This window comes from Bos indicus, chromosome 3 (genome assembly GCF_029378745.1).
Source record: "Bos indicus isolate NIAB-ARS_2022 breed Sahiwal x Tharparkar chromosome 3, NIAB-ARS_B.indTharparkar_mat_pri_1.0, whole genome shotgun sequence".
Taxonomy (NCBI): domain Eukaryota; kingdom Metazoa; phylum Chordata; class Mammalia; order Artiodactyla; family Bovidae; genus Bos; species Bos indicus.
Window position 1 is genome coordinate 101,976,951 of NC_091762.1, and position 12,178 is coordinate 101,989,128.

General features: G+C 50.5%; 1 protein-coding gene across 6 annotated transcripts in view; it reads left to right on the plus strand.

Moving 5' to 3' along the window:
- The window catches only part of ERI3 (ERI1 exoribonuclease family member 3), a 130,841-nt gene that overhangs the window by 30,864 nt on the left and 87,799 nt on the right, over positions 1–12,178 (plus strand). For all 6 annotated transcript variants that reach the window (XM_070786678.1, XM_019957622.2, XM_019957621.2 and 3 more), the window contains 2 exons: positions 3,432–3,548; positions 10,294–10,353. In XM_070786678.1, the coding sequence (XP_070642779.1) occupies positions 3,432–3,548; positions 10,294–10,353 (177 nt within the window). The remainder of the gene's footprint in view (positions 1–3,431; positions 3,549–10,293; positions 10,354–12,178) is intronic.

A 12,178-nucleotide genomic window follows, 5' to 3' on the forward strand; every position in this document is an offset into this window, starting at 1 on the left:
TACTTCTCCAAAGCAGACCACATCTTATCTCTAAATCACACTACCACACCTGACCAGGGTCCTGTACAGAGTAGATGCTCATGTAGTTTGATTGGATGCAGACATCATACAGAAGTAAGGGATTGTGAAATTACTATTAGGGCTGGAAAAGAGGGCTGTTAAATACAAACCAGTTCTTCTTTCCTTCATGGTGCTGCCTTTACACAAGCAGACACTCAACTGTTCCTTTTTAAAAAACTTTGTCCAAGGGGAATGAGGAAATTGAGGGAGGGCAAAGGAGGAAAGGCAGAATAACAGGTTCATGATCCGAACAGCTACCCCTAGAAGTTGGCACTTAGGGACATCTTCATAAGCTTTGGGTGGGATGAATGTGATCAGCCTATAGCTTTGGGGTTCCCTCCCTGATCATTATCAGCTGAAGACTTGTGAAGTGGTTGGCCTACCGCAGGTGTACAGGCTGCAGAGTTTTGTCAGCTGGTACAGACTGGGGCTCCTCTTCCATGAATGGGCTGTTGAGAACAGTGCTTTGAGGTTCTGGGCTTGTCTGGGCAATATGGAAAGGTTAGAAGTAGCTAAGTGAGGTCCTTTTTGTTCTAACTCCCCAAAGGGTCTTCTATCAGAAGTTCCTCTTTTGCATCTTCCATGACTCAAAAGAATATGCCAGTGTGTAAGGTCCTTGTTACAGTAGCTGAGGGTGGTGCTGAGGTAAGACTCCTGCAAAGTCATGTTCTGAGATTGGCCTTGTTCTTGGTCTTGGAGAGAAGGCTTGGCTGATGGCCAAACAACGTTGGAGAGGCGTTTAGGATAGGTCCAATCTGCTGCATGCTGGCCCGCAGACATTTCAGAGGGGTTACCTCTCTTCATACAGAGCCAAGGCTGACTTGTTCCCCCTCTCTGGGAGGGTGATTTTGAGTGTGAGCACTTAGGTTGGCTCCATTTCCCCAGGGGTGAGGAAGCCAGTGGCAGGAAGGATTGAGCTGTAGTAGGGAAACCCAAAGGCCAAGTGTTAAGAGTATCTACTGGGAATGCTGACTCGGTCCTGGTCAGAGCGGGAGCTGAAGCGCTTAGTATTTTACAATAAATACTAATAAAATTCTAGATCTATAATAACATTTCAGATCTCTAAAACAAACCATCTGCTTGTAAAAAAGTGGAAAGAGATCAACTTTAAGCCATAAATTCTTGGTAATAGAGGGGTTTTTTTCTATTTATGTTTGATAGATATTTTTGTTTCCAGAGGAATGTCAACTCCTAATTTCATAATGTATCATGGGCTTAAGAAAATTGAATTTAATAAAAGCCAGAGATGAATGGCATCCTTAAAGGTCCCAACACTTGTCTTTATTAGCAGGACAAACTGCAGGTCTCCAAACACTGCTTCTCTCCAAATGAAAGTTTAAATGAAAAGTACAGTTGTGTCACAGGTTAAATTTCATTGTGGGCCCAGCTAACATTGTTAGTGAGGAGCTGGCTGTATTTGTTTCCTTAGACACCAGGGCTGCCAAACCCACCAGGCTGTGGAGGTCTTTCCATTGGGGAAGTGTTTCTTCTACTTAGTGGCAGAGGAAGGATATATCAGAAACGAGCCTAACTCAGATGAGCCCCACCTCAGAGTTAGAGCTTGGATTACTAGGTATCTGATTTTTCAAGGGGATTGGTGTGTACTTTGTGTGTGTGTGTTTTGTTTTTCAGAGCCAAGCTCTCCTCTCTGGCCTACCTTGTGGTACTCTGGGAGGAGAGGCACCACTCAGTTTAAGCAGCAGCCTGGGCCTCCTCTCTGCCCCGTCTCTGCCTCAGTCTTAGTTTTTCCACCCTTCCTGTCTCTAGGGGCTCCTGACAGCTTCCCCATCCTTGGGGCAGCCCAGGGAGCTCAGGCAGCCAGAAGCTTTGAATTTCTCTGTCATGAAATCTGGCTGCCTTGGTTTGGTCTTCAGTCCTGCTGTGATCTGTTGGATAAAGATGCTTGAAAAACGAATCCCATAGAGCAGGTGTGTTTGGTGGGGAGACACCAGGCTGCCCTGGAATATCAGGGAGACAGGCCATTTCTCCTTCCGTTTCCCCACTCATCCATTTCCTGAATGCAGTCAGGTGTCAGCGGCTTCTGTGTTGTGTCTCTGGGCTGTCCCTGGAGAGAACCAATTTGCCTTGATTTTAGTGATGCTGGAAAGGTCCTCAGCAGAATGGGTGACCTGGGGAAAGGATGCCACTGGAGCTGACTGCGGGGGCCACTGAGTGGGCAAAGCCCCGCTCCTGTCTCTGCAGTGGAGGCCTCTTTCACATGCTAATTTTACTTGGAGGATTTTCCTTTTATTTATTTTTTTTATTATTTCCTATTTGTCTCTTCCAGATGTTTTCAGGGCAGTTTTTTTTTGTGTGTGTGTTGTAAACTAATTCCATTCATGTTTTAAAAATTTATGAAAGCACTAATAAAAATGTCAAAGTGGTAAAAATGTTAGCTTTTCCTCTGCTTTGATTAAATTTTGCAAACTGTTTTTGAATATTAAAAAGCAATAATTTTTTTTATTCTCTCTCCTGGCTTCCCCTCGTCTCTCCGGCGCGTGCGTGCTCTCTCCGGCCCTCTGCCCCCACTCTGGCATGTTCCTCCCTTCCCAGGAGCGATGTATGAAGCAGGCTGCACAGTCGGCATGCTGCAAGCCTGTTTGCACACCAGGACCTTGGTGCTGTGCATCTCTATTAAATAACGGAGACAAATTAATCTTAGAGACACCAAACAAATTGTCACTCCTCCTCGTTCTCTTCCATTACGTTCCCGCGGACTGGGAAGGGCTGGCTAAGCGATTGGGCTGGGCGGGGGGATGCTGATGGGTGGATGTGCTGCCTGAGAGAAAGGTGGGAGGCACTAGCTCTTAATACTGTTATTCAGGTTTCTCCTTCTCTTCAGTATCGTCTTTGGTTCCTTTGACTTTATTTATTGCCTATCTCTCTCTCTTTTTTTTTTCTTTTTGTAAAAGCTAACGAAACTCATTGGCTCTGTTTAAACTTCATGCACAGAGGTCTGTGCATTAGTCTGATGGCTGGTTATCTATGTGGCTGGAGACTTAGGCCCCTTCCAGGGAAGGGACCCAAGCAGGAGGAAGGGGGTTCTCCTTTTAGAGGCTGGAGTGAGCAGACCCCTGCTGGAGAACCAGGGGTGGGGGAAACCGGGCCAGATGCTCCCACTGTCTCCTTCCCCTTCCCAGAGACAGTGAGGGTGGAGTGTGTGTCGGGTCCCTGGAACCTGTGAGAATGTTAACTGTGGGAGGGTCAAGATTATAACTGAGCTGGCATCTTCTCACTCAAAGTCTTCAGTTTGACCTGGCAGGAGCTAATTAGTCCAAAACACTCCCCCATTCTTGATTCAGAGTTCTTTGAGATGGTTAGTTTAGAAAAAAACAACTGATTCTTCCTTTTCTGTGCCTTTGCCATTCCAGGAAATCATCGAGTTCCCCATCCTGAAGCTAAATGGCCGGACCATGGAGATTGAGTCTACCTTTCACATGTATGTCCAGCCCGTAGTCCATCCACAGCTTACTCCCTTCTGTACAGAGGTAAGGGCCCTGGCTAGCGGCAGGCGCTGCTGGGACAGGAGCTTGGGGATCGTTGGTGCTCTATACTGGCTGCTGAGGGAAAGCATAGGTCTTCTCAGTGGTTAAGGCAGGTACACATTGGGCCCAGCAGTTGGCTTTTTACAAAGTCTGCCACTCCCCTTGGATCACTGTGGTCATCGGGGAACCCAGGGAGAGTAGTGATTCACTCTTCCCGGTTTCCCTGACACTTTCCCTTCCTCATCATCCCAACCTTTCCTGGTAAACCAGGAACTTGGAGTCTAGGAGTGGGGTGGTACCTCTGGGGTTCAGCTTCTTTTCAGTTCCATTTCCCCCTAGGGTCCTTGGCAGGAGGTGAAGATTTCAGCTTCTTGGTTATGTTGAGGCTTTCTTAGCTGTCTGGTGATGATTTTCTGTCCTTGAATGAAGTGGTGCTCTGTGAAGCATTGATGGAATTTGTGGGAAGCACAGCGCTATCACTAAGGAAAGAGATGGGCAGTCCAGGTGGGGAATGAGGACAGCCTGGCCAAGGCGGAGATGTCTTTATCCTTATCCTAGGCTGCTTCTGTACTTGGGCACCTTGCCAAGAGGTTAGTGTGGCCCCATTTTATGGATTTTGAAACTGGGACTGAGATCTTGGCGCTTGCTAGGGGCTCAGAAGAACCATTGGCAGAGAGGAGGCGCCCTGGAAGAGTTTGACTCTCAGGACTGTATGAAGAAGCCTTCTGTGGCTGCTTTTCCCTGTGCTGCATCGTGTTACGTGCTCTGTGCTGGGGTGGTAGAATCATGGGCCAAGAGTGTGTGGTAGCAGAGATCCTGGGAAAACGTGAAAGCAAGGAGCTCAAACCAGTCAATCCTAAAGAAAATCAACCCTGAATATTCATTGGAAGGACTGATGCTGAAGCTGAAGCTCCAATCCTTTGGCCACCTGATGTGAAAAACTGACTCATTTGAAAAGAAGCTGATGCTGGGAAAAGATTGAGGGCAAGAGGAGAAGAGGGCAGCAGAGGATGAGATAGCATCACTAACTCAATGGACCTGAGTTTGAGCAAACTCTGGGAGATAATGAAGGATGGGGAAGCCCAGCATGCTGCAGGTCATGGGGTTGCAAGGAGTTGGACATGATTTTGCGACTGAACAACTAGCATTTGGGGTGAGAGTACGTTAGAGACTTGGTGCCATCATCCAGGGACCTGCTTTCTCCATATGAGTGAATCAGGAGGACAGAAGTTCTCAAGTAATCCCCAAACAATCCCTTTGGTGTGGTGGGGTTTGGGGAAGTGCCTGCCTGTGCTGGTTGGGGAGCTCAATGGTCTCTGATACTGACTTAGCCCAGATATGAGGTCTTGGGCTCCTGGCCTTGATGCCAGTGCCCCAGGTGGGCCTTTTGTTGTAGGTATCCTTCTGCCAAGGAGTCTAGTCTCTCAAGCCTTTTGTTGTTCCAACCAATGATGATGCGGCTCTTGTTTCCACTGGGACACCTTTTCTCCCCTCATTCCCCTGGGAATTACCTGTACCACTAGGGGGCGCTAGTCTGTCCTGTTTCCCTCTTTGGGAAAAAATCGTCACTTTAATGATGATGAAAATCCCCTTCCTTATGGGAAGGGAAGGGAAGACTTTCCTGAAACTAGCCAGGTTCTTGAGCCCTCCACTGGCCTGAAAGTGTAGTGTCCCCTTATCTTTTCCTTCCTCCTTTCTGTGTGCGGCCTCCCCCTTGGGGCCTCCAGTTCCAGCTCACTGCCTGACGTCGACAGGCAGGCCTAAATTGGGGGAAGCTGGTACTTGTTTAGGGATGGGATGGAGCATTGCTGGAGCTCAGCTCTGGGCAGGAGTGGATGCTTGAGGATATTGGGAAACAGGGGTTTTTCAGAGCAAAGTTGGTACTGCTTCTCTTTTGAGGGAGAGGAGAAGGGATTGCAAGACTCTGATGAGAAATGTTTCTTTTTTCTGGAAAGTCTCACCGAAGGACACGCATACATAATTTGGAGGGTAGCAGGCTTGGTGGTATTGGATCCTCCTTATGAAGCCTGCTCTGAAGCGAGGCTGTGACTGTGCTGTAGGCATGGATTCTGCCATCCTCTCTCAGGCTCCCAGAGCTCAGAACTCCCCCTGGCCTGGTCCCTGCTTTTTCATCCAGCCTCAGATCTCCCTGCTTCATCTCCCCCTCACTTTTCTCAGTCCGCCTCTACACGCGATGGTCCTTCTGCCTGTGTACCCGCCTGCCCTCCTGCTTGTCCTCCAGCACTCTGCTCAGGGTCACCTTCTCTGGGAAACCTTCACTGAGCCCAGGCTGGGCCGTGCTCAACCCGGCATAGCACAGTCAGATACATTATACTGCAGTCATTTGTCCATCTCCCCACTAGACTGTGAGCTCCTTGATGGCAGAAACCAGATGTGATCCCTGACGGTCCTATCCTTAGGGCCTGGCACCAAGTAAAAATCCATGTTCCTCAAGTGGCTGGTGTCAAGGAGTTTTTCTACCACAGCCTGCCTCCCCGCAAAGTAGCTGTACTGCTCACTGCTCTTTTGAGTAAGTAACGTCTTCTTTGGAAAACCTCAGGTCATCTAGATATCGCCCTGTCTAGATGGACTATAATGCCAAGGGAGGCACGGACACAGAATGGGGCCGTCCTTCTGCGACCTCATCCAGTCTGGCAGAATGTGCCTTTGTGGACGGGGCGGGGGGCAGTGAGATCATTCCAGCCACAAGGAATCTTTCACTGGTAAGGCTGAGGAACAACCCCAAACCTCCAGACTTTTCTAAGCAGGTCCTCCGGGAGGATTTTCTCTCTTGGACCAGAAGTTTTGTTTTTAAGAACCCTGGCCATGTGTGTGCATGCACAAGCACATGCTTGTGTTAGGAGAGAGACAGGCTCCGTGCTGGACAGCCAGAAGAGGGGTTCTGCCTTGAGTGAATCTGCAGCCCGCATGCAGACACTCTCACTGCTCTGAGTGATGAACATGTCATTAGCCTTCTTGAGGTCCTTTCTTAGTCCCAGTTGAGAGGCTTCCTGGAGATGTTCTGACAGAAACAGGATGGGGGTGTGTTTTCTTCCTTCTCAAGCCCTTTCCTACCACCTCTAGAATCCACTCCAGCTCATTACATCTCTGCCTGTAGCAGCTGGGCTGCTGCACAGTCCCTGACCACGTGCAGTCCTTTTTGTTATTGTTGTCACTGTGGGAAAAAAAAACAAACTAGGAAAAAATACCCATTTTGCTAAATGCCAGTAAAGGGCTTTGTCTTGCACCTGTACTTGTAAAGGGTGAGATTTATTGGTCTCTTTGTCTGAGGAGAAAGAGTGGGTCTGATTATCAGATTGCACACCAGAGACAAGTGCTTATGTAATCAACAAACTGTCTTGGTGTCAGAATACGATTGTGCTGGAGATAAACTGTGAAGGGAGAAAGCACTGGATGCTGACATGCTATTGGCAGCGAGCATCCAGGGCTGCGTTCTGTAGTTGCCCGTATTTACGAACGAGGAAGCCCACTCGTCCCCAGACTGAGCTCTGGTGCGGGTAGGGGATCTCAGTCACCAGTCACGTTATCAGTCAGGGTCAGAAGCCCCTTGCCTTGTGGTTTCTGAGTCTGGGGAAGCGGGAGTTAATCTGTAATCCCTCAGTGAAAGGAGCCACAGAGCACACATTAATCCTTCCTCTCACCTCTCCTGCTTTAAGTGGTTAAGGTCTCTGAGCTCTGTTTAGCCTGTGAGCCCTGGTTCTCAGCTTAATAAATACTTGGCTTTGCTCTAGTACCTTTCATTGTGAGGATGTGAAAGCTTTTTACAAACATATATTAACCCAAGTGGGAATGGACTTAAACAGCAGCGTGAAAGATTTAGGTTAGGCCTAAGGTATCACTTCCCAGTAGTATTTTATTATATTTTCTGTCTTCCTCACAGTTTCTGGTATGTCTTATAGGTTGTCGGTATCAGGTATGGGGATTGACTTCTTAAATTTCACCCTCCACCATCTTCATCGAGTGTCTTGACAGAGCTGATCAGATGTGGTCCATTGTTGGGAGGCGTTAATGCAGGGGAGTGAGGCCTGTTCCTGGAAGGATCTCAAGCCCCTGTGTCTCTGGGGGTTGAGTTCAAGTCCCTTAGCTATAAGCTGTAAGCCATGCTTTGGACCACAGGCGGTTTGGGAAGCATGGAGAGAGGGAGGAAGCCAAGCTCACTAGGCTCCTCCCAGGCTGATGATTCTAGGATTGCTGACCACTGCGGGGGAGTGTGAGAAAGCCCTAGAATCCTGGAGGCCATCTGCACCTCTGCACCCCATGGTGACAGGAGGCGGGCCTAGTCTTTGGTGAGAGATCCCGCAGGTCAGCGCCTCGGTTGTTGTTTTCGATGTAGTACTTTTCCTGGGACCTAGGGCAGGTGCTGACCTCAGTCCCATTTCCAAGGAGCGAGGGTTCTTGGCAAGGATGCTGTTGGTCTCCTGTGTAAGAGGGAGTTTCTGGAAGTCCTTCAGAATTCATCTGAGTGACACTTGGTGGGAGCCAAGAGGAGGAGACCTAACCTTGCCCCAGGAAACTCAGACTGGACACGAGACTGTGCAGACCCTGGGGCTTTCCCTGACAAGTGGCTGTGCGCCCTCTTTTCCAGGATTGTCCTGATCCAAAGCCCCAGCGCCAGGTTTGGGGATGTGACTCAGCCCTAGGAGAACCTAGCAGGAGAGAAGCTGGGCGAGAAAGGGCAGTAGTGGGCGCAACCAGTCATCTGGCTGTGGGACCTGGAGTTGGCAACAGGCCTGGTCCAGACCTTGCCAAGACAAAACACAGGGCCCTGCCTGCTCAGTGTGGCTCTGGGTGCTGACTGGATTGGGCCAGGACTGGGCTGCCAAGAAGAACTCAGATTCCACAGTGGCAGGGTTGTCATGCCTTTCTTCACTGCTGGATCCCTGCCTGCTTGAGTGGGGCCCAGCCCCTCCAGGAGTAGATGCTGACTGAAGGAAAGGAGAAGCCTCAGTGCTCCATGATGAAAGCCACAAACCTGGGGCTCTTCCCCATCCCCACCCGAGCCCTCAAGGGACCACCTTTTCTTTTCTTTGGCTCAGGCCCTCCCTCTACTGGGCAGTCCTTTGGTCTTCCAAGCAAGGAAAGGGTGTGGAAGTGCCAGCCGGGTGGGCATGCTGTGGGTTAAAGCCTCGCGAAACAACAGTGTAGTTAATCTTTCTAATTTATTTTCCTTTTAGACCATGGGAAGTCTGTAGGCAGCAGCTGTTACCCAATTAAAATACAGATTAATATAAAAACAGTTTCTGGAATATAAAATAGAGTGGCTGTGTCCTTACACTTCCTTAAAATACCACCTAATAATGACTTGATGAACTACAGAAACCCACCTAGAGGAACTCAGCGTTCTTAAAATGAAAATTTCTTCCCTAAAAGGTGTGTATTACCATTCCGTGTAAGTCGCTATGAGAAAATAACCTTCCCTCTTAGAGCCAGCGGTTTGTGTGAGTTGGGTATTTGGTATTCATTACACATAATTATAGTTTAATTGGAGTTTAATCCCCACCCCCCACACTTAAAAAAAAAGAGAAGTTTCCAATCAGGCCTGAGATGCTACTCTTGTCTGGAAGTGGCCGGGGGCATGCCGGCCATGGTGATTTCCAGCTGGGTCCATGTCTGTGCAGGGGCCTCCTGCTGCAGGCCCTGCAGGCAGCCTCTCTAGTCTGTACTTGAGGGATATTTTCCACTTCAAAATAAAGCAGACCAAAGCACCAAGCTGGTTTGAACCTAGGCCTGACCTGGGTGGAGCAGAGGCCCTTGAGTGAGAAATCCTCTAGGCTAGGTTTGTGGGCTTTTTCCTCTGCTGAAGGTGCCAGTTTCCTGCTTGCCCAGCCGGTATCGAGGGCCCAGGTATGCAGGGTGAAGGGTGGATGCCTGGGGGGCCCCCTGGCCCTTCACTGGTCAGAGGGGGAAGTGCTGGACACCGAGGCTCAGAGAAAGGGGGACTTGGAACTAGAGGTCCTGGTCCCATGTGGGGGCATTCCCTGAGTTCTGCAGGAACTCCTGAGGAGCCTGGAGGTGAATTTACTTGGGCTTCCCAGGTAGCTCAGCTGCTAAAGAATCTGCCTGCAGTGCAGGAGACCCTGGTTTGATTCCCCGGTCAGCAGGTTCCCCTGGAGAAGGCATAGGCTACCCACTCTAGTATTCTTGGGCTTCCTTGGTGACTCAGACGGTAAAGAACTCACCTGCAATGTGGGAAACCTGGGTTCAATCCCTGGGTTGGAAAGATCCCTCAGCCTACATGAAAACTAAAGCCTTGATAGCTTCCCTGATGGCTCAGCTGGTAAAGAATCTGCCTGCAATGTGGGAGACCTGGATTTGATCCCTGGGTTGGGAAGATTTCCTGGAGGAGGGCATGGCAGCCCACTCCAGTATTCTTGCCTGGAGAATCCCCATGACAGAGGAGCCTGGCGGACTACTAGCACAGTAATTCGGGAGGAGTTATTGCACCTACTGAATACAAAAGATGTGTAAAGTCGTATTTTCTGCAAAATGAAAGCTGAAAACAGGTCTGAGACCCAGCCCATGCTCCCTATGTGGATATGTACCCGCATCTCGGGGCAGGAAGTTGTGGGGGTACGTGATCCCCAAGGCTTCTGCCAGGTTTGGAGCCTACAGCTGTGCAGGTCAGAGGCTTTTACTGTAGAAGGAGGAAAACAGAAAAGACTCCAGTCCAGCTTTGAGTTCCTGCATCCCCAGTTTCCACCCATAGGCTATTTCTCTTTCCTTTCAGCTCACCGGGATTATTCAAGCCATGGTGGATGGTCAGCCAAGCCTGCAGCAAGTGCTGGAGGTAGGTTGAGTGACCTTTAATTCCTGACCTCTGACCCCTTCCTGCCACCTTCCTCTCCCTCCCCTCCTGAGAATGTAGCCATGTAATTTGACTATGATTATGGCTTGATTAGAATAACATTTGCTGTCACATCAGTGACATGCTGTTGAGAGTATTGAACCATTGATCTGTCATCTCCAGCTGTTCCTGTCAGGGTTACTGACAAGATGTCCGCGCGCCCCGGGAGTCAGTGGAGGCCCCGCCTGCTCGCAGCCCGAGGCTGTTGCTGGCCGGTGGCTCCAGTGACTCGGGCAGCCTGCGCTGGGAGCAGGGGAGCCGAGCTGCGGCACTGCGGGCGGCCCCGGGGACTGGAGGTGTTTTTGTTTAGCTTTAGTGTTGGCTTCTTGTGGCATGTGAGCACTTCATTAACTCACCCAGAACTCCCCATTGATGGCTTTTGTTTGCTGTCAGCTCCTCCAGGAGGTGCGGCCGGCCCGCCTGCCCCACTGCAGCTTGCCGCTGGATGCATTGTGCCTGTCAGGGGTGCGGAGGCTGCACTGGGTAATGATTCCTAATCAGAATAATTACAACAATTGCCTATGTGAGGAAAATCAAATTAAAGGCTTTAGAACCCTTGGCAGAGACCACACTTCTGGGATATTCTCCTTGGGGAGCTGGAAAAGGTTAAGACGCTGCTTCTCGTGCTCCAGCCTAGGGAATCGGGAAGCCGTGCTTGGCCTCAGCTCATCTCCCACCCCCGCTGGCCTGGAGTTTGCAGAGAGGGAGAGAGCCCCCCTCCCCTTCCTTCTCTAGGGGGAGGGGAGAGGCGAAAAAGCCTGTGGATCGCATTAGGTGCTTTATTTATCCTTAAGAGCAACACGCCCAAAGCTGTGCCCCATCGCAGGAGCAAGCCGTGTGTCTGGGAGGACAGCAGAGCACACCTACGCTGGAGGGAGTAGGGTGGTGGCAGGGAGAGGGAGGACGATCTTTTTCTTGAGCCCAGAGGGCCTGTCGCATGGAGGAGAGAAATGCAGACTGAGTTTCCTGGGGCTCCTCAGGGTGGAACTAGGGCCAGAGAGACAGGTCTAGGCTCACCCAGTGGCCGAATATGTTCCTGGTCCCAGGGAGCATGCAGACCCAGGTTCTATGGCTGGTCAGGCTCTTGAAGGGTTGGGAGAAGATGAGCCCTGAAGTGTCTCCCAGCCCCACTGACCCTCTTCTTGGGTGGGGAGATTCACCCCTATGACTAAGGGGTCTCCTCAGCCTGGACTGCTCTGTCCAAGACCAGACTCAAGGAGAAAGAGGGGACCCTTCCATCCCTGTCTTCCAGCCAGCATCCCAGAGCGAGGCCAGGGGACAGGCAGCTTTTCCCTGGAGTGTCTCTGGCTGGGATCTTGGGAGGAAGATGCTTTTTCTGGGCCAGCACCAAACCAGGGCTGTTGAGGTTATGGAGTTTTCTCCTGACTGGTGCTGGTTGAGGGGGAGGTTGGTCTTCAGGAGGCTTCCTCCTTTTGACCCCGAGCCAACCCTGAAACAGGGTGCTCAGAGGAGTCTGAGTCTCACCCAGTCTCAGTGTACTTTGTGGGTGAAGAGGGGAGATTGCTGGCATTGAGGGAGTCTCTGGGGGCTCGAGGAGACCAGACTGGGCTCTGCTTTTTCCCATGAGTCCTGAGCTGGTTAAAGAGCTGAGGAGCTAGTTCTCATCCTAACCAAGGCCTTGAGCAGATGGCCAGATGGGTGTTTGTTCAACACATTTGTTCTTAGCCGGTCTCAGACTGGGCTCCTCCACACCTTCAGTAGCCGGGAAGGCTGGCTACTGCGGGTTGTCTTGGTGGTCCCTCCAGCC